This window comes from Vanellus vanellus (genome assembly GCF_965231255.1).
Source record: "Vanellus vanellus genome assembly, chromosome: 1".
In the NCBI taxonomy this organism is placed as follows: Eukaryota; Metazoa; Chordata; class Aves; order Charadriiformes; family Charadriidae; genus Vanellus; species Vanellus vanellus.
In genome coordinates this window covers 174,952,045-174,973,742 of record NC_138905.1, presented here as the reverse complement: position 1 = coordinate 174,973,742, position 21,698 = coordinate 174,952,045, and the positions used below count along the sequence as shown (strand labels likewise).

General features: G+C 34.9%; 1 protein-coding gene across 1 annotated transcript in view; it reads right to left on the bottom strand.

Annotated features, from left to right (window-relative positions):
• MYCBP2 (MYC binding protein 2) overlaps positions 1-21,698 on the bottom strand; it is a gene marked incomplete at its 5' end in the record, with an annotated part of 208,140 nt that overhangs the window by 22,570 nt on the left and 163,872 nt on the right. The window contains 14 exons of the mRNA XM_082498138.1: positions 599-679; positions 1,645-1,743; positions 1,882-2,121; positions 4,700-4,765; positions 5,389-5,613; positions 6,285-6,441; positions 7,041-7,201; positions 9,800-9,949; positions 11,135-11,334; positions 11,757-11,914; positions 13,591-13,758; positions 14,414-14,658; positions 15,465-15,634; positions 16,929-18,578. Coding sequence (XP_082354264.1) covers positions 599-679; positions 1,645-1,743; positions 1,882-2,121; positions 4,700-4,765; positions 5,389-5,613; positions 6,285-6,441; positions 7,041-7,201; positions 9,800-9,949; positions 11,135-11,334; positions 11,757-11,914; positions 13,591-13,758; positions 14,414-14,658; positions 15,465-15,634; positions 16,929-18,578 — 3,770 coding nt within the window. The remainder of the gene's footprint in view (positions 1-598; positions 680-1,644; positions 1,744-1,881; positions 2,122-4,699; positions 4,766-5,388; positions 5,614-6,284; positions 6,442-7,040; positions 7,202-9,799; positions 9,950-11,134; positions 11,335-11,756; positions 11,915-13,590; positions 13,759-14,413; positions 14,659-15,464; positions 15,635-16,928; positions 18,579-21,698) is intronic.

Below are 21,698 nucleotides of genomic sequence, written 5' to 3'. Positions count from 1 at the left end.
GAAAGATGCTTTAGTTGGTACATTTTAAAAAAATAAGTATTCAAAAGCAAAAGAAAAAAGCAAACTAACTACTGCTTTATGTTAAGAAAAGCAGGTTAAATAGAAAACCACAAACCCAAACTTTAATTGACTACAGGAAAGAATAGTTTAAGAATCTATGTACTGATTACCTTTTTAGGATTAAATTTTATCAAACCTAAATATTTTTTGATGACAGAAGTGGGAAGAAAACATGTGCAAAACTAAGAATCTAAACTCTGTCATCGAACCTCTCCTAGAAATTTGAGGGTCTACTATTATGCTACTATCAGCAAACACGAATAAGTACCATTTACAACGCAATTCTAAACCTTTTATTTTTAAATTGAGTGTAATAGGATATGTTTTTTATCATATTAAAATGGCTTTTTTCAGTGTCAATTTCAGCAGATTTTTCATATAAAGCACACACACATGCTATTTAAAACCAAAATTTGATTATAAAGAACAACAGAAGAACTGAAAATGTCAAGTAAGAAGTACTATATTCACTGAAGATGAACGTATTTATTACAACATACAAACATTTAATCCTCAAAGCATTTCAGAATTAACAAACCTGCTTCTGCAAATTTGTCAGTTTGCTCCGGCTGAATATGATCCCTACCATGTGCTCCTTCAGGTCTGCATCTGATGTTGCCTTCATAAAAAGCATATTTAATATTAGATCAGGAGTTTCAAGAACATTTCCTAATTACTATAGCAATTAACATGGAATAGCATAAAAGTTTGTTCTAAAAGTTTGTAGCTTTTTGTTAACAAGAAATAAGATATATAAGCAAGATCAATTTAGCTATGGTTAATAAATACCTCTTAGATGTATTTACTGTCCTTCTCTTTATAAGAGGAAATTTGAGCATGAAATAAAATAATCAATAAGGAAACCAAGTGAAGTATAATTATCTGAGATCCAGTGTCCTCACAAAGCTTAGTACAATCACTGATTAAGTCTTTGTAAAGCCATGCACAGAATAAACTTTTCAGTATATATTTCATAATAAAACAAACAGGGAACACACAATTAAGTTAACACACAGCAGGCGTGAGAAAAACATACTTTTACAATAATTTAGTCATGGAACTTATTGCCACAAGGTACTGGGTAGAGCAAAATCATATATCATCTGAAAAACTAAATTACTTTCATTGAGGACAGTCCAACTTTGGCTATTAAACATGACAGTCCAGATACAGTGACCTTTTCAGGAACACTTCTTAAACTAATCCTTGATGGAAGACAGGAGAGTATAATAGGTAAAAACCAGTGCGGTTTCTTAATACTTTTTCTCTAAACATCAACAGAGCCCCTCTTAAGCCACAAGATAGTAGGCAAGAAGGACTTTCAGGTTGACCATTACTGCATGTGTTATGTACTTCTGTAATTGTAGGCATAGTTTGTGCCACCATTGCTATGATGTTTCCATTAAACGCATATGCTTTTACTAATAAAAAAAGTCAATGATAATTTTTAAGAAATAAGCATTTGTGACATTTTACTTCTGCTTTGATCTGAAAATTATGTAGCATAAGACATCGGACAAATACTGAAAAGCATCCTGGATCATTTTTTCAGCAAAGTATTATTGATAGAATACAAATAAATACATTGTGTACTTTTTCTTCTCCTTCTGGGGAGGACAACAGTGCTTTTTCTTCTTGTTCTGGGGTTGGCTCAGCATCTCCAGAGATGAGTTTTCCAAATACCTGGAAGAAAGACAGTGACAATTAGTTTTTATCAATGACAAACTTGTGCAGATGTGACATTTTACATTAAAACATAAAGCACTGAAAGTCTAGGATTTATAGTAACTTTCACCGTATAACACATCATTAAAATCCCACCTGGGATGTAATAAGGCGGAATACGCGCAGCGTCTCAGATTCACAGTTTCTTTGTTGAGCTACACTTGCAGAAATCTGGCCTGCTATTTTAATGCTTTCACCGTCTTTCCATCCAAGAATTTTCACTTGTCGAACTCTTAGTGTGTTCTCTGGACCCTTCAATTCGATTTTGATTATGTGATTATCACCCCCAGGAAGTTCACTTGTTACCCAGCCAATATGTCTTGAATCCAAGTCTACCTATTAAACAGGAATATAAAGGTGGGAACTGACATTACATCAAACAGAAAGTCACCAACCTCTAAACCAAACACATCATATATCACTGGAACCAATACAGTGTTTGCTATGAAATTTTCAATCCTGATTAAATATGATTGTTTAATTATAAAAACATTCAACCTCATGAATTCGGATAAAAAAAATTCTCAAACTTAAGGAAATGATATATCGCCATTTAGTTTTTGTAGCTATTTAGTGTTTGCCTTTAAAGTCTATTAGAAATAGTGGGCTATCTATCCCTCGTATCCTCTAAGCAACAGTTCACATATTCAAGAAAACACTCTGAACTAATATTTGCTCAGTACTTTTAATTAAAAAAAGCCACCATAATTTAACTGAAAATATAACACACAATTATCAGTAGTTAAGTTATTTCATCCCTGTTCACATAAACCCCTGCCAAAGAAATTTTAACTCCATGGAAGTCAACATCTGATATCCTTATCAAGAGATGCAAGACTTAATTGTCAAAAAGAGAGAACTGTATCAAATTAAGTTCATTTGAAAATAAATATGGTTAAAAAAAGAAATGTAAATAACGTTATATGATTTGAACTGTGATGTCACTACTGGAAGCCAAAAACCGACCGGGTGCAGCACCTCACATCATTGCTCGGAGTGACCTGAGTGGGCTTAAGTGGGCCCTCTCTCATATCCATAGGCTCACTTATAATCAAGCTAATATTTATTCTTTCCCATTTGTAAGCTAATTCTCAGTGTCTGCATTGAACTGTGCTGCAGCAGACAATACTGACTTTTTTTTTTTAAATACCATGAGACAGGCTATGCATGAGTTTGGGTATAGTATGTGGGTGTGTTTGAAGATTTAAAAAAAAACAAACCAACACCTGTTGGAAAAGCATCAGAGGACTGTTTAGCAAAGAGAGAGCAAAGCTGAATCAAGTCCCACCTGTCTTCTGGGAGTGAACCATCCCTGGAAAAACACCTGGGTGCTGTGTTTGAGCAGACAGAAACAAGGCCAGGGAGCAAGCTAGTGAACTGTATGAACGATCAGGAGTCCAGCGCCTGAGCTCTGCCATAGCCTTCTTTTATTTAGTTGGACAGCCAGGCATACCAAGTCAGTCTTCTCACAAAAAAAAAAAAAGAATTCCCCAAGAGCAGGGGGTGTGTGTGTCCATCTATATTTTGTATCTACATATACAGACTCAGAGAAATACACACACACAAACTTGATATCTGTCTACACATATACACACACACTCACACTTCACTGTTTAGTACGAGCCCACTGTACTAAAGTTTTGTTTCTTCAGATTTAGAATCACATCCAGCCCCTTGAATACTTCCAGGGATGGGGCCTCCACAACTTCCCTGGGCAACCTGTTCCAGTGCCTCACTGCCCTCAGAGTGGAAAACTTCTTCCTAATATCTATTCTAAATCTCCACTCTTCCAATTTGAAGCTATTACCCTTCGTCCTATCATTTCATGCCCTTGTAAAAAGTCCCTCTCCAGTTTTCTTGTAGGCACCCTTCAGACACTGGAAAGCTGCTATAAAGTCTCCCTGGAGTCTTCTCAAAGAGAAGACTCAAAAGAATTTCTCTCTTCAAAGATTTGTAACATCTTCTGGAGCTGTATCTTTACCTTAAATGCTCTCTAAGGCTAAGAGGTAGAGAAAAGCAAACCATCTCCCTGCAATAAGACAATGCTTTTTCTTGAAGAATTTTACCACAGACAATCTAATCCAAATAATAAAGTTTTGAGCCCAAAATGGTAACTGCCTGCTTGAAATCTTAAATATCTTTGATCAGTGTCAAAATACAAAACATTGTTCTCTGTGTAAAAAACATAGATCTATCATTTGACTTAGCAACAGAAGTGCAAAGACTGAGTACCATTCTGAACTTGAGTCAGACAGAAGTCTTAAGCTACATGAAGTTGAGAATTAAAACGACGGGGTAAAACGTGTGCTATAAAAATGTAATAGACCATCTAACTAGAAAAACTTGTGCTGAGGGTAAATGATTTATTTTCTCCTTTCTCATGGCACTCTACTTCTGCTAACTCTTAAGCTGAATTTCTCTACTGAAAAATGATGCCGTGAAGCAGATAAAAGGCAATGACTGTGCAACACTAAGAAGCCAGGCATCAAAATATCTAACAACATGTAATACTACTTAATGCAATCATTTCAGGTATATCTATATATAGTACCCTAAAAGAAATCAAACACCTTGTTGGACCCTACAAAATGCAACCAAAACAGTCTTTTTTGGAAACTTCCTACACGATCACTATTCTTTCAGCTGTAGTAATTTAAAAAAAATAACTCTAAGGAACATTTCGTATTACCCTGTTCTGTTTCAGTAAAAGAGTAAAAATTTGATCAATATTCAGTATATATGACTGAAATCTGTCATCGATAACACAGTATTTTTCAAGAATATTATGATGCCTGATATTTGTAAAATTATTTAGCTACCATAAGAAATGGAAACTATTTGCTTAGAAAAATCTCTGCTATATGCAGCCAAAAAACCTTGACAATTTTTCAATGTCAACTGTTAAAATGTTTACCTGCTTTATTCTGCAGAGATCTTCTACTGCCTTGCCAGTTAGGAAGGTCATTGAAGTCACTTTGTTCTGCAACAGACAACCAGAATAAGAATAAAACACTTCAAATGAGGACCATTCTGACTATTTCTCCCGTATTAAACAGAATATGTACATAAAAGAGAGACAAGTTGTTTTGTTATGCAAAAAAAAATTAAAAAGTGGTCAAAACCAAGGACAAAGAATTCCGAAGCACAGCTCTCAAAAAATATATAATTTTCTCTTTGTATTAAAAGCTGTAGTTGAAATAAAGATATATTTGTAACATTACTGCACAGATCAATAAACTAGAAAAGAGTTTGGATTTTATGAAAACTTCTTATTTGAATGTTTCAACAGAAATCCTGAGCAGGAAAAGCAACTTATGAAATAATGAAATGCTTGAAAATGTATCTGAAATTGAACATGCCACTGAGAATCAAGTTTCTCAGTCTTAGGTTCACGCAAACTGCAAATTTAGTTGGATTGGTCTGATCACATCAGGTACTACTTTCAAAAGCACAGGAATTAGAAACTTTACTTTGAAATGTGAGCTTCTGAATTAGAATTACAAACCGAACCGGACAAAGAAAACAGTGGTTCTTCATTAATACATACAACTTCAACTATGCATATTCAATGAGAGATTTCATTTCATTTAATTTTCAACTTACCCCAAGATCTCTGGAATTGTCTACATGAACACACACATAACGTGCATTGATTCCTTTTACACAGTTGATTGTGATGTTTTTAGTTTTGTTTTTATCCTCATCTCCTGACTCCCAGAATGTTTCTGTAGACCCATCTGTTAAACTACCTATCATGGCAGGTCGGCTTGACGTTTTAATGTCAACAATGCTGGTTAGGTCTTTTAGACAAACCACTATACACAGCTCCTGTGAAAACACATGAAAATATTTAAAATATCTGAAAGTAAGCCCAAATACAGACATCATCTACAATTTTTAAAACCATACAGACAGACATTTCTGTTCTGAGGAATATGCTCTCTGAATTAAAGAAACAAAATAGTAATTTATTGGCTCAAATTATTCATCCCTTTAAACCAAAGAAAATATTAATACCTAACAGCTGAATATATCAGTAAATGCCTAAATGTGTTAATAAATGGAAGAAAATGCTTTAAAGATATTAATTGGGAGTTTTATTGGCATTCCTCAGAATAACAGAAGAAGAAGAAAAAAAAGATATAAGCAAGTAAGAACTGGAAGTACACAGCAATTAAAAATTGAACTAACTCAATGAACATAATGTATTAACTAAATGAACTAACTATAAGAGATCCCCAAACACTGTACTTGCAAACAAGCACTTACAAGCACTGCTTCAAAATTTCGGTTTGAGTGATATGCAGGCTAAGGATTGATATTTGAACCTCTAAAGCTAAATATGAGAACCTGAATATTAGCAACAAGATCCCTATCTGAGATACATCAAGGAAACATGACATTGCAATACAGAATGTTTTAATTCAAACAGAACGATCATAGGAAGCACAGGCTGTTACAATTGATCTCTGCTTCTGAGAGAGAAGTGTAATACTTGCCTGATTCATGACTTCAAAACCAGACTGAATACTGATACTGAAACTCTCTTCACTATCTCCATCATCAGATTTAGACAAAATATTGTTGATATGATGAAAAACATTGCTCTGGTGCAGGAACTGGTGATCAGATTGTTTGAATTTGAGACTCCAGCATCTGAAAATATATTTAGTGTATTGACACTTAGAATATCATTTGAAAGACATATCCTACCAGTGAAACTATTAATTACATTTTTGATTCTCAAAATATTTTCTATAAACCTTCAACTTCAAATTTTTGCAGGATCTTAAGTGTTTCTATGCATCATTTTGAGGAAAGCGGGGCAAAATTTTCTTAGAATTTTAACAGTGAATAGAATCCTTATTCGATTTGTAACTGAGATAGACACACAGGAAAAACAACAGTTTAAGGATACTATTTGGATGACAGATTTCTGAGCAAATGGTATTATTATACTACCATGCACATATACACAGATACCACCGTACTATCCAGTAACTGTTTTTTTCATAGTGGATACAGTACAGAATTTAAGAGCAAATAATTTTTTCTCTACTAAGTTGTATACTATTATATATTTATACATATATAACACATACATATATCGTTTACATATCTTTCCCTTGTGTAAGGACGGACAGGTTCCTTTTCACACAGGCACATTCAAACTTCCTATCTACATTGCAAAACCTGTTTGTCTATAATGTTACAACGTTTCTAGCCTTTTCAGAATTTTCTACATTTGTGCTTACCTTAAGGCCATTTGCTGTAACGCACTACCACTGGGAAGAGACATCATAAGATCGGAGATTGTCTGGAGAAGGCGATGAAAAGTGTGGGGTAATGGGTGAGCTGCTTCGCCAGCAATCACTATATCTGACAGAGGATGTTCACATACTCTTGTGTCTTTTTCCTAAGATGCAAAGCAATTTGTAGGTTGTTAGCAGACTTTCAGAGGAAAAAAGGTTAAATAAACAGAAATAAAAACATTTATGATATTTGGTTTAACTGCAACAATCCTATAATGAATGTGAACTTCAAAGCAGTTCCTGTCAGAGAATTTTTACAGTAACAAGTTATACATGAACACCAAACAAGGAATTTGGGAAGTATACTGTATACTACCACATATTACTCATGATTTAAAGATATGAAACATTTACATTACAATAATTTGAAAACCAGCAACCAAACTAGAAAAAAATAACATATTCCAGCTGTTACTAACAACTTTTTTGAGGAGCAAAAACCAGCCACAACAAATTTGCTAATTAAGCTAAGGTCATCAGCTGCTTTATTTCATTAGAGCTGTGAAAATAACGATCCTTAGTTAAGGTGTGTCAGTATCAGAACAGCTGTACATTGGGAGCCAAGTTCCATTGAGCAGTGGGTATGAAGGCAGCGGCAGAGGACTAAAGAGGGTGGTGGCCAGCAGGGTGTGTTATGGGGAAGAGTAGAAGGGAAAGAGAAGGTTCTGATCACAATATCCTATTTCAGAAAGCAGTGAGAGACTCATTTATGAAGGATACGAATGGTTTCCTCTGCTTCTTTTTTAAAAGAAAACCTGATCCTGCTTGAATCATGGAACCCAGCTGCATGCCCCCAACATACTGACATCCAGAGCCAGATTCAAAATTATCATTTTAAACCCATTAAATTGTATATTCTTGCAAGTAGACTTCCTATGGATCTCGACTGCTCGAATGCCTAGAAATGTTATGGTATTATTTGAAATGATTTATAGGCACATGCTTACCTAGACAAGAATCATCAAACCAGACACTGCTCTCTAATTTCCTGGAGGGCATAATGTGGTAAAGTGTACTCAGCATATGAAGTAGGAAGCATGAGATTGAATTCTATGCTAAACATAATCAATTATTCAGAAAAAGTTCAAAGCCTAGGTATTCCCCTTCCCTGCAACAATCCTGTCTACACAGATAGTATTCTGCTCCCCTCTGTCTCCTCTGTAATTCTTGCATTTTGTTTTGCTTTAGCAAGGACATTGCCCTTGAAACTACATCTTATGCATTAAACCATTTATGGTTCTAGATCCCCATACCCCATTTTTACAGAATTAATCACTGAGATCACTCCCAGCATATTAAAAGAACATGTAAAAATATTTCACATAAGGAAATGAATCCCAGCTGTGCAAAAGCACCAAGCTGCCTTGGATTTATTACATTGTGTATGTATATTTACATGGGTATTTTTATCATATGATCAGACTACTGAAGCAAGATATTGTGATTTGAGTATACACCACCTGAGTGATATTTAACAACTGGCTGAAAACTGTTGCCATTTTCTTGTATTCCATAAGATTATTCATCCTAGCCAAATGACCAAGGGGAATTTTTTTAAGTTGCCCTTCGTTACATCAAAAGAGAAGCAGCATTCCCACCAGAGCAGAAGCGGCATATTTTAACATTCCTTTCTAATGTCTTTTATCTTTCAGTCCATAATTATCCAAACTACAGCTAAGACATTATTTGTTTATTCTTTTCTATAGTAAAGGTTCTTCTTTTGGAGGCTGACCAGCACAAAGACCAGTGGGAACACATTTCCCTCACTCTAGCAGTGCTTTTGATGTAGCAGCTGAAATTATTACAAGGCAGAAGATTGTTGGAGCCAAGCACAGAAATAATAGCCAGAATACAATACACAGAGCTACTACAAATCAGCTTTACCGTATACATACAAGAATCTGGCACACTTAAAAATAAGGAAGTAGAATTATAAATCTATGTGTCAATATAGTAATATGGAAATTGCAATGATAAAAATTACCCTGACGTACTAACAGAACTTGCATGTTGTCATGACCACAATGAATAGCTCAAGAAAACTTTTTCAGAGCTAAACCTAGAAGAGATTGTATGAAGACACCTTCTGGAGGAGTGGTATGTTGGACTACACCATTTAACATGCTACATTTTCAGAACTAACTATAGATGTTTCTTAAAAATCACAAAATTAACTATATCTATTGCATATATAGTTACTAATACATATAATTATTTTTACATATCTAACTACTTAAATTAACTATAGACTTTTAAAGCACTGAAAGACATCAGACTGAACAACAAGCTTCTCTGAAAAATATTTTCTCTTTTCTTCTTTTTGGGGGGAAAAGAAAGAATAAAAAGCAAACTTTTTTTGTTACTGGATTAGCAATGTGCTTGTGTTTTGGGTTTTGGTCTTTTTTTTCCTTCTTTCCCATGAATACTGACAAAAATAATGCATTAAAAGACTGAAATTCATTAGCACACAAAATTTGGCAATTTTAGAAGAAGAATTAATTTATCTATGACTATCCAAAGAGTTCAACTACAATTTAAGACTAAGAATTTTCATTCCACAGTTAAGGTCCTGTTTCACAGAGAGAGGATTAAGGTGGTTTGATGTTGTTTTTTGGTTTGGCTTTTTTCATATAATAAAAAAATTTCTAAATTGACACAGAATCAACAGAGATACTGTATTCATAATACTGAACCTCACTTACTTGTTCTGCATTTTCTTTGTTTGATTTATTTTCTTCATCTTCCTCTTCTTCAGGCTCTGCAGGTGCAGGAGTCAGGGAAGCCACAAAATGCCATAAAATATCATGAAGAGAAGTTGTTTGAATGACATTACAAAGAAGCCAGTTGAAAGCCTAAAATAAAATACACACAAGGAGTTATAAATTGGTTAAGTAAACCTGGAGTAAAATGATTTCTTAAGCCATTTATGTCAGGAGGTACACTGATGCTTTTGGACAGGCAAATAATAATGCCTGAGCTCTTCAAGTAAAACACTGTAGCTAAACCATTTTACTAAAATGACAACTATATCACAGGGGACATAGCAAAGTAATTCATGAACACCATACACAAAAATAAGCTATTTGAAAAAAGATTTAAGGATTAACAAGCAAAGTTCTTATGTATTTTCAGAGATTGTTACAGGATGTGGTGGCAGCACTCCTTACTATTCAAATTGGTTAACTAAGTAAAAATCCTTTTGAATTTGAAATGAGATTTGGTTTGCTTCTTTGGTCTCTGCCATTGACTGAATTAATCAAAACAATTCACCCAGTTCAAAAAAAAAAAAAAAAAATCAACAGAGCAGGGGAAAAAGGTTTCTTAATAATCGTAACATTCTTATATTCTTCTAAAAGCTGCAATACTTCTGTGCTTTGATGTTTGGCAATTTGACAGGTGGTGCTTAACCACAGAAGTGTGTATTTTACTTTTTCTGGAAAATCCACCTGTATTTTCACGTGTTACAAATACTTGAAAAACAGCCATGCTATATACAAGTTCAGAAGAAACTCTACTAAAGCTTAGCTGAAATTTAAAAAATGGCCTCAACGAGGATGACTCTTGCAGCTTTTATTGAAGCAATTGATCTTCAAGGGATTTTTTGGTTGCTCATTCACTATCCACACAACAGGGGTAGCATTCACCCATCTCAGAAGGAATATTACCAGCACCAAAACGATTCTAAAAAAAGTACTCAGTCCAAGATTTGAAAAAGGAATGGCAAGTAAGACCAGGAAGATGCTGAACAAATGAGGACAAAACAGTATTTGTAAAATTGATTTTTACAGCCTTATTAATATTCTTTTATCACATTTTCTATGCAACAGATACAGTATTGATGAAGGCTTACAGGCAATACTTTTGTATTCATAACTTTTAGAGTTAATAATACAAATAAGTGAACTTTTAGAATAGGTTTATTGCACATCACATTTTTTTTTCTTTTTAATCTATATAAAAATTCTTTTAAAAAATTTTGAGACAGAATTTACAAATGTGTTATTTTCATCATACAAGATCCATTAGTACGTTAATACCTCCATGGCAAAGACTCGGCAAGCAGATTTCCGTAAGGCTTGTTTCATTGCTATTTCAAGTCCTTCCAGATCGTGATGCTGGATTACAAATGCCAATACTGGCCACTGGAAATTTCTCTCTCCTTTGGAAAGAGAGCTGTGGGCGGAGATTAACCGAGAAAGTTCAGGAGATGGATGTCTCAGGAGAGAGGACCCCACTTCTATTCAAAAGCATAAAAATACGCATACATTAGATTCTTTGTGCTTCTTAAGTTTATGGCCACAGTAAAAAAAAAAGCAATACAGCAATTTTAGAATTGATATTTTTGTTCATTTTTTCTATGAGAAAAATGCATTAAGAAAAGCAATGTGGAAAAATGATGCTTCAACTGAGAAAGAAAATACCACTTTAACTTTTAAATCAAGCACAAAAGATGCACCGCAAATTTCAGAACTGCAGTAATTCTTGAGCTGTCCACTGTGTGGATTAACAAACAGCTAATGTTTATTAATAAATCGAAATAAAAGCCATTACATGTATTTATAAAAATTTATATTGGTCTACAGTCTCCAAGAACAACTGCAAATCCAATGCCATATCCTTGAATATTTTTTTCACTGCTTCTGATGTCTGTGCTCTTACCCGCATCTCCACTGTTGACTCGTCTCCTAGGGATTGCCTTTACACGTGCTGGTAAAATTGAGTGCTGCTTGTCATATTCTGATGCAACAACTGAATATGATCTTTGAAAGACTGTACGCTTCGCAAGATCTGTATCTGTTATTGGACTGGTTTCCAAACTACAAAGAAATCGGTGAAGTTATAGACCCATTAATGAATATATAGAATATACTTGAATTATACATAAATATTAAATAAAGACACATGCATTTCATAATGACAATGCTACTACTGCATGGAAGTTTGTCTTATGTACCTAATAACTGTATAATGCTGGAAAAGAAGGAACACGTATTAGAATTACACATGGTGAAAAAGCATGCAAGTGCTTTATAAACAAATGCAGTGATGTACATGATAAGTTCCAAGAATTTAGGTATTTTTTAGAGAGAATACCAACATTCAGATCATGCCTGAATTCACGTTTCAGACCAAATTTGCCCTCAGAATGCACGTGAAAACATCTATGGAGTGAATTTTTAATAGGCAAGCCAGCTGAAATTTCGAACTTTAGGTGAAGTAGAAGTTTCTAACATCATTAGCCTTAAAGCCAATTTTCAATTGCTACAGCTATGCCTCTGACATGTTTTACTCCTTACCTTCAGTGGACTTCTTACAGTCTGCAGAAGAACTCCCAGCTTATGCTGTCCCTATAGGCCTCAGGAGACCATGGTGTCCACAGTTTTAATAAAGGAATATACCAATATGATGCACTCTTAAGGAGTTTTGTTAGAATAGTTCTATTTCTGAAAAGACTACATTGTAGACTGTAGTATTCCAATAAACTGTTTTTGCAGTCAGTATAAAATATAACAGATTGAAATAAAAACAGATTAAAAGCAAGTTTTCTCTTCATTACACCCTCATCGTAATATGAGGAATCACTGTTTGACATCTGAAAACACTGAGCATCTAAGTTGATTCTGGACTATTATTAAGTAACAGTAAAAGCATTTTCTGCCTTGGCAAAACAAAAATTTCTGTAAATCATAGTAAACTTAATGAGATAAGAAACTAGCTTAACTTGACAGAAACCATCTAGCACTCCTGGTCCTATACAGCATTACTTTGTAATTTCTGCAGTGACATTTTAACTTCCCCCAGAAAGCAGCAGTAACATTTGCTTTGAAAAATGTAAGGTAAAGAAATTCCCTCCTGCTCAAACTTTTCTTCAGAATGAAATCCTGGAAGGAGGATAACTGCTACTTCCTCTAAAAAGGCCATTAATCTGCACTACAGTCAGTTGTGTTAACGAATAGAAATAGAGGGAAAAAATACTACATTTTCAAGGAGTTCGCAACAGCGTGGACCTTGCTCTTTAGATCACTTCTTCAGTTCTGCAATTCTGGAGATTCTGGAAAAATTGTATTTGCCTCTATGGGGAAATAAGCAGACCTGATGTAAGGACTATGGATAAATTTTCCCTGAGGTATGCTTGGAGTCTTTATGTTTGTTCAGAAATTGATTTTTCATATTTAGATCGTAAACCCAAGACCTTTCCAGAGAGAAGCAATTGGCCGGCATCACAGTTAAAAATTTCAAATCCGATTTGCAAACTTGCATTGCTAGAGGTTGAAAATACACTTGATATGCTATGATTCACTGTTCTAATTACAGCATCATAACAATTTGGCTTTTTTGCTGTCATTTCAGAGATTGATCTGGGCTGATCTGATACTTTAGCTACTTAACTATAGCAAAGTTTTCCTTTTTCTTAAAAAATAAAATAAAAAAAATTAGTGTTATGCTAATGCTTTAGCATTTGTACAAAGTACTTAGAATTACAAGTAAGTACCTTGGGGGCATAGATTTCATGTTACTCTCTGGCTCTTCAAAGACATTAGGGCTTGCATCAGGAGTAACTGAGATGTACGGTGCAGGTACCGATGTTGAGCGCAGGTACCTCATCTCATCCTGGAAGAGGTTGTCATCCTGGTACCCAACAAAATTTTCATGATGATGCCTACATCAAACGAGATTTTAAAATTAGGATTGAGGATTACAAGTTCCTGAAACACACATATAGACAAAAGTCCTTTGACAATACATTTAAGCAGCCAATGCTATTCATTTACTCATCTACTACATTTAAGCTGGTTGTGACTGGCATTTTCAACCAACAAAGAGTGGGGATCACCCTTTGCTATCTTTCAATATTTTCACTAGGTATTTCCATTATGTATTTTAGGCCCAAATGTCTATCCCATCATAAACATGAGACACTACAGTGAAATCTACTTTGAAATACCAAGTAAGCACAAGTCCTCTGGTTTCCTTCTTACTATTTTTAACTGCGAAGAGAGAAAAATAGCATATATGTCTGCTACTAATGCAGCAAGTTAAACTTTTCAGGAAATGCTACATTCTTTGGACAGGAACTAAAGTCTTGTTAAAAAATATTTAGCATCCAAAAGCTACTCTGGGTATATTTGATCCTTGGAGCAAATACAGTCTAAGAAACTGAACAAGATCATGGAAACAGAACAGAAAGATGAGCAAATATCATAAAGAATTAGGAAAACATGTATTTTTCTATTTAAGTTTCAGTTTAGTTTATACACACATTTTTATCCAACACGGAGTATTAAAATCAGTATTTATAAACTTCCTTTCATTACCTTGCTAAAGTCTGTAGATAGAGACATGGCATTTTAATGGGAAAGTCTTCAGAAATTCCTTCTTTGACACTAGGAAGTTGAGATTGGAATGCTTTTGCAGGGTGATAGCAGAGGATACTGGGCTCAGCAGCGCTACTCAGCGACAGTAAATATAGTGCATTGGCTTTAATCACTTGATGAGCTTCCATAGTTGGCAAGGCACGAGGAGTCTTAACTTGCATTGGTTTTCTCCTAGATTGTTTAATCTAAAAAAATTTTAAAAAGGTATATTTAAATTATACTTCATCATAGCAAGAGCTGACAATGTCACTTATACTGAAGTTGCTTGATTCTTCCTGTTATAAAGTGCTTTGTTTTGCAAAATGGCACTTCTATTGTTTTCATAACTTCACAAACTTTTAATTAACAGCTGAAAGTTTTGATGTTTGCCTCAGGATGAATTTTGTGTGCAAAATGTTTTAACAATTTAGTTTCAAAACTAAAGGTAAATTAACATTGTTCTGTTTGTCTTAAAACCTCAACGTATTTGTATACTTTAAGCAAGAGTTTGAAACTGGTCATGGAAGACCAATACAAGAAGAATATCTTTTATATTATTTCTACTGAAAATTGCTCTAGTTTACCCAGTGTTTGGCATTTGTATCTAATGATCCGGATGATTAAGATGATTAAAGAAACTAGAAACATATGAAGTTAAAACAGTACTCATATTTCAGTAAACAAAACAGAATTCAAAGTTCAATAAACTGACACCCACTTCAACAAAATTAGGTACTACATTCGATACTGCAGTTGTATTGGGATAAAAAAGAGAATTACCTAAAAAATTTGAAAACACTACTGTCTAAAGGGAAGAAATCTGGTCAGAATTAATCAGCAAAGTTTCTATCTTACTGTTTTAAAGCTATCAATGACATAAGTGGATATTCCAAAACCTTCCAAAATTCTGAAGCGCCAAATTTTTAAACTGGCCCTACCTTATTTTCAAGTTGCGAACACAGTATTATTAAGCAGATAGAGAGCTAAGCGTACGAGGAAAAGATAAAAATACCTTCTCTCTTGCTGCTGCTTGCTTTTCACGGAGATATTTTTCTCTGCATCGGTCACAAACCAAATACCAAGTGCTTCCTCCGATACCACCATCACCACAATTACCAGCCCATCCTCCACAAAAATGCCCAATGCTATTATAACCTTGGCCACCAGCGTAACGGCCACAACCTACATCGGGGGAAAAAGATGAAAAAAAAAGTTATTTCAAAAGAAGGATTATTAATATAATATTTATTACTGTGAAAGAGAGATCAAGAGGGGAAAGGAAGATGCTTGTGTTTTCCTGGCCTCATTTTCTCCTTTTCTCTATCTCTGAGCTGATTAAAAAACAAGATGCATGTCCACATGTCCCACCACTGTCCAAAGATTCCACACACACTATAGTTTTCAGATTTTTACTATGAACTTGTCCAAAGCATCAACAGCTCCGTGTTCAGACAGCTAAGTGCCGGTAAGGTCAGTATTACATGTTAGCCAACATTATCTATAATTTAACAAACATACCCCCCCTGTCCAACAAAGCTTAAAAGGGAATGAACTGCATTCCTTTGACGACTACTGTTTCTCAGAAAGATTTGGGGCATTGACAATTGCTGAATAATAACTTTCCTTAATTCTGCTTTAACTTTGCATACAGTGCTAAAATGAGCCCACACAACATCAGCCTGAACTTTACTAACTGAAAAAATACTTACTTATGTTTACAAGCTAGAAAACACAGAAATAATTTTGTCTTTAACAAGGCTACTTATTACTAGTTATATTGTAGCTAATCCCTTCTATTAGTGATCCCTTTTCTAAAGAAAACACAATTTATGGATCTTTTGAACTCAGTTGACTAATGTCTAGCTAGCACTGGTTTACCTAATTTTCCTAAAATTAAACAAACTCCTGAAAAAAAATCAGGGACCCAGAGACAAAATAGCAGACTTGGGTTGTATTTTACAATACAAATTGTCTAGAGACTCAAAGTGGATTTAAACCCAAAAAATTAAGCCACTGATACCCAGTGCTGACAACAGATAAAGTTTTCTACGATTCACAGTCGAATAGTAATAGAAAACTTCTGACAACATAGAAACTCTAATTAAGCAATCTCATACTTTTTATTTCAAATTTTCTCAGCAGAGTTTCAAGTCCTGAAGAGCTGAAGAGTTACAAATGGCATGTTTCTGAAGAGCTACTGTAAAGTCAGCTCCTTATTTTGGCCTTGTTTCAAACAACTTTCATCAGCATCTTTAAAGCTCAGACCCATAACTACTTAAAATTACATACACAAACTGTAAATAATTTGTAAATAAGCATGTGTAGGTTTTAATTTAGCTTATATAGTCAACTTAACTGCGTTAAAATGTTAGGCAAGACAGTCTGACACATTTTCATAACAGTAACTAATACCAAAATGTCTGTGTGAAATCTATTTAACAGATGGACAAGGGAATTAAAACATATGTAATCTTACCTGGATGAGCTTGTCTCATGTGGTAAGTCACTGGATATGGATGGGATTCTCCACACAACTCACAGATGGTGTCTTTTTCAGGTCCTCCCACTGCAAGCTGAGCCATCTCACCAAAAAGATTTCCCCTTGGCCTAGTCTCAACCTTTTCTTTTTTCTTTTTCTCTTTTTTGGTTTTCTTGTTATCTTTGTCACTTTCCTTCTTCTTTAATACTGCGCAAGAACCAGGACTTGGAAAAATCATGTTTTGGGAAGCTGCTTTAATAGTTGCTAAAGAAATATCTTCCCAGAAAGCTACCAAGTGCTGCAGCGTTAATGGAAGAGGAGACTTAGATTTCATTGTGTGATGACTGGATGTTTCAAAGGAGGTAGTTTCAGTTTTTCCGTCCTCACACTTTTCATGCAGAGGTGGTTCCTTTAACATGGAGAGGACTTTGTTTTTATTGATGCTACCCATTTTAGATATATCTGGTCCATGCGGTGAGATGTTGAACATGTTAAGAGCAGACGATATTTCCAGTGAATGTCTATTTTTCAACTTGGTTTCTTTTTCCTCTGCAGGTTGTTGAGTAAGACTGCTTCGTATTGGTGCGTGCTCTTTAGACAGTTCTGGATTAAACTTCAAAAAAGATGAACACGCCATAGCATCATGAACTATTCCTTCATGCCAAAGAAACGCAGCAAATACAGCTCTAGCACATTCTGCAACGGAAGGTGACATTGCTTGCTTGGCAGGCTCCACAGGCTTGGAACCATCTCCTTTGAAAAGAAAGCTGGATTTCTCCTTTTTGGGTCTTGTGTGCCTACCAGCACATTTACGGCTTACTTTTGGAGATGCTCTCATGTCTTGCTCATCTTTCAGCGGTGCTTTTCCTATGCTGAAATGAACTTTATTAGAACCATCGTCCAGACTTCTGAATTCTGTGTTGTCTTCACAGGTGCTATCTGTAATGCTGTTAGTCTTTAAAGTACTTGAAGTACATACTTCAACTACCTCACTGTGAAGATTTTCTTGTACGACATGAGGGGAAGGAGCTCTATTTTCAGTTTCTGTAACAGGTTTTCCATCTTTTGCAATAATTTTTGGTTTGGGTGAAGTGGACCTCCCCCTTAAGGGTTCTGTTAGCGGTACTTTCTTTTTGCGAAGGGTGTCCGGATCTAATGTGTAAGAATCTGATTTGGAGCGTTCTCGAGGAGGATCAAGCTTTGTTTTTACAGGGGATGAAGGTTTCTGAGGTAGAGTTTTGTCATGTGGTGATGAGGATCGTGGAGAACTAGCACCAGATCTAACAGCTGTAAGCGTCTTTGTCTTTGGAGAAGACGACCGGGTTCCTGGCCCTGGAGATTCAGCTCTCAGACCAGTAGTTGTTCTTCCATCGGTTTTTAGTGTTTGCAAAGTGTTATGATTTGGAGACAAAGACCTGCTGTGAGAGTCTGACCGCAATTTTGCAGCATCTGATTTTAGCATAAGAGACTCACTGGCAGATAAGCCTTCTGTATTCCTAGGTTTCTTCTGGTCAGCAGCAGCAGCAGCTCTATTCATTCGCACATCAAGCTTGGGTGACCTGCTGTCAGCTCTGTGTTTTGATAACATGTCTGATTTTCCTGCTGGAGAAATAGGTCTAGCAGCTCCTGTGAAATTCATTCGGTCACCTGTGTAGAATATTTTATAATTAAATTATTACATGTCGACAGCGATACCTTTAATAATAGAAAACAAGGATTAAAGACCTGAACAAAAGATAACAATCAAAACTATGATTCTGTTCACATCAAAATGAAAGAAAATATAAAGGGATTTTTTTCCACTAAAATATTTTCAATACATTTCTTCTCCCAAAGATACATATAAACAAGTGTTAGGAAATATTTACAGAGGAAACACTACTATGGAGGTATCAAAAGGCACGGTTCATTAGTTCCACAAAACGCTAGTAAAGGACGCACAATTTACAACCTTAGGTAAAATGCCAGAAGTTAACTAAGTTTACCACAGTTGCAGCAGAAATCAGGGATTCTTTATTTATTATCTCTATGTGCGTCAGCCTGACTGTAACAACGGACGTATAGAAAGGTCAATTGTATTTATCTTCTTTAATGCTCAAATGTCAGGAAACATAGGAAGTAAATACAGCTATAAGGCAAATTGGGCAAGAGGTTTACAAACATGCTTAAAATGATTCACATTGATAATCTGAGGTATCTACCTTTCTAAGATCACAAATTATCAATGTTCTACTACCAGAACACAAGCTGCTTAAAAAAAACCCCACCTTTTTCAACCACTAAGTTAAGTGATCAACTCTGGGCTACGATGCTCTCTTATTTTGATGCACTAATTTATTGTACATACACACATTGACTTTGTACACACATCTACGGAACTATTAAAACTATGGGTAGCTTAATAGAAATACAGACAAAACAAGTATATGCAAGTAAGTAGCTAATTAAAGCAATCCGCTTCTAATAACTCTGTGAACACACTCAGTCTCTCTTGTAGAATTGTATTTTAAAAACTCAAACAAGCAATGTTGAAATTAGGGGCAAGCAATGCAGCAGTTGTGAATTAAATACAACTGTCTCTCCACAAAGCATTACATTGCAAAGTCTTGAATGTATAGTTAAGTCCTTCTGATTTGAATGGGTTTTCACTAGTTAAACATGAAGAAGTTTCTCTAGTAAAGCTTGTAGAATTAGGTCACAGTACTTTGGATGAATTTATTATTCCAGACACTAAAAAGGTTATTTCCACTCATCTGGGTACATTTTTGGGGAAATAACTATTTGCTAAAAGAAAAACAAACTTTCAATTAATCAGAGGATATTTGCAAATTTGGACCTTCATTTCTAATGGGAACAGAGAGGACAGGCAGTCATCTTTTATCCAGTGCCTTCAGTATTTACTTAGAAGGTGGAAAATATGCATTTACTTCCTTCTGCATTATGGCATCTGAACCAACTATTCTTCTAGTTCTCAATCATGAAGTCTTATCCCTGTGCTAGAAAATATATAGAAGCACAGAGTGATCTCAAATTTTCCTACTGTCATATCTCACAATACAAAACCAAATGGGTTTTTTTGAGTAAAGTCTAGCAACCCAGATGTTTCTTCGGGCTACAAAACAATTCTTTTTATTTTGCCATCTCCATATTTAAGTAGCTTATAATAATACAAACAGCAACAGGAAAAAGTGAAGGACACCTATATTGGAGTATTTAACAAGACTGAAGGTTAGGGTACTCTCCTGGTTTCCCAGGACACAGGACATGGTAGGAGTTCATACTTCTCTGTCTTTATTCTTTTTTCTTACAAGTTCTATCATATTTTTGGGGGGAGAGGAAGAGAAGAAATAGCATGGTACATCATGGTTTATAAAATGCTTGTTCTAGCTAAAAAGAAAAAAAAAAGACACCAACTAATAAGTTTCTTAAATATCAGTCCAAGCATTTCGCTCACGGCAGCTCAGTTATCCACCAGTTCTCCTGATGAGCTATTTTGAGATATCTACTTTGTGATATATTAATTCAGAAATGTAAATTATAAATACTTTAACACACACTTTTCCCAGAAACAAATGAAACTATGAATTTAAGGTCTGCCAGATGAGAAAATACTCTAGACAGAACCTTTTACAGAATTCCTCATAAAGGAAAAAATAGTGAAAAGAATAGTCTTCTAAGAGGACATAAAACAGTGCAAACCATTCAGCAATGTATAAAATTCAAAGTATATGCATGACTAGTGAATATCAAGCAGAAAAACATTCTAGAACAAAACTGCTTATGAAAGGCATAGCTTAACAGTAGCTTCCAGCAATAATAAAAAAAAATCTTATGTTTTTTAAAAGAAAAAGTTTGGACTTGCACATACACAGGCAAATTAGCATTCTAGACTAATTTTTTTTTTTCAGAAAAAAAAAATCTCCAAAAATAAAAAATGCATAATCATGTAGCAAACTGCTTTAACTGTAAACAAAAAACCACCCATATATTTTTTCCCTCTTTCTTCTTCCATATTTCATTTACCTATTGTTTGAAAACAGATGTTATTAGATTAGATTAACAGTCACCTTTCTGTTTACAAAGCAGAAAGAGATAGCTAGATCACGTATCACGAAGTTGCTGCAACTCAGGAAGGCAACACTGAACGGTTATATCAAACAAGCTCCCAACAAATACCAAACTTGAACGTTTACTTTCAAAACAATATTTTATTAAGCGAATGAAATGAAAATGAATGGAGGAAAAAAACCCCAAAAAACATTTTGAATGTAAAAACGTGAATAACCTTCCTATGTTGGCATGCATACCCACCCTTCAGTTTGTGAGAGAGAGATGAAATAGCAGAGGCAGGCCCAGCTACATCACTAGTTTTGTAAATACGCTCACGAGAAGCAAGGCAGCAGGATGGAGATTCTACAGTGGAAAACAGTTGCACAGAAGCAGCACAGGTTCAATGGAAAAAGCAGTAAAGATAAAAACAAGCATTTCAAATGATATGCATCTCCTTTATTCTGAATTCATTGTTTAGACTCCTACACTAGCTTGATGTGAGAAACAGTTACTTCAAAATATTTTTCCAGATCTAAATCTTAAAAGAATAAAAGATCTTCTGTGATTTTAGTATTAGTTTCTAGGATCTAAAAATGTAGTATGTGTAGACTAGCCAATGAAATTTATGGTTTATTATAAAATCCAGCAGTATTGAGTTTTGAACTGAACTCTGGTTTGAAATGTCAACTTCTAATCTGTAAATTCAGGGAATTATTT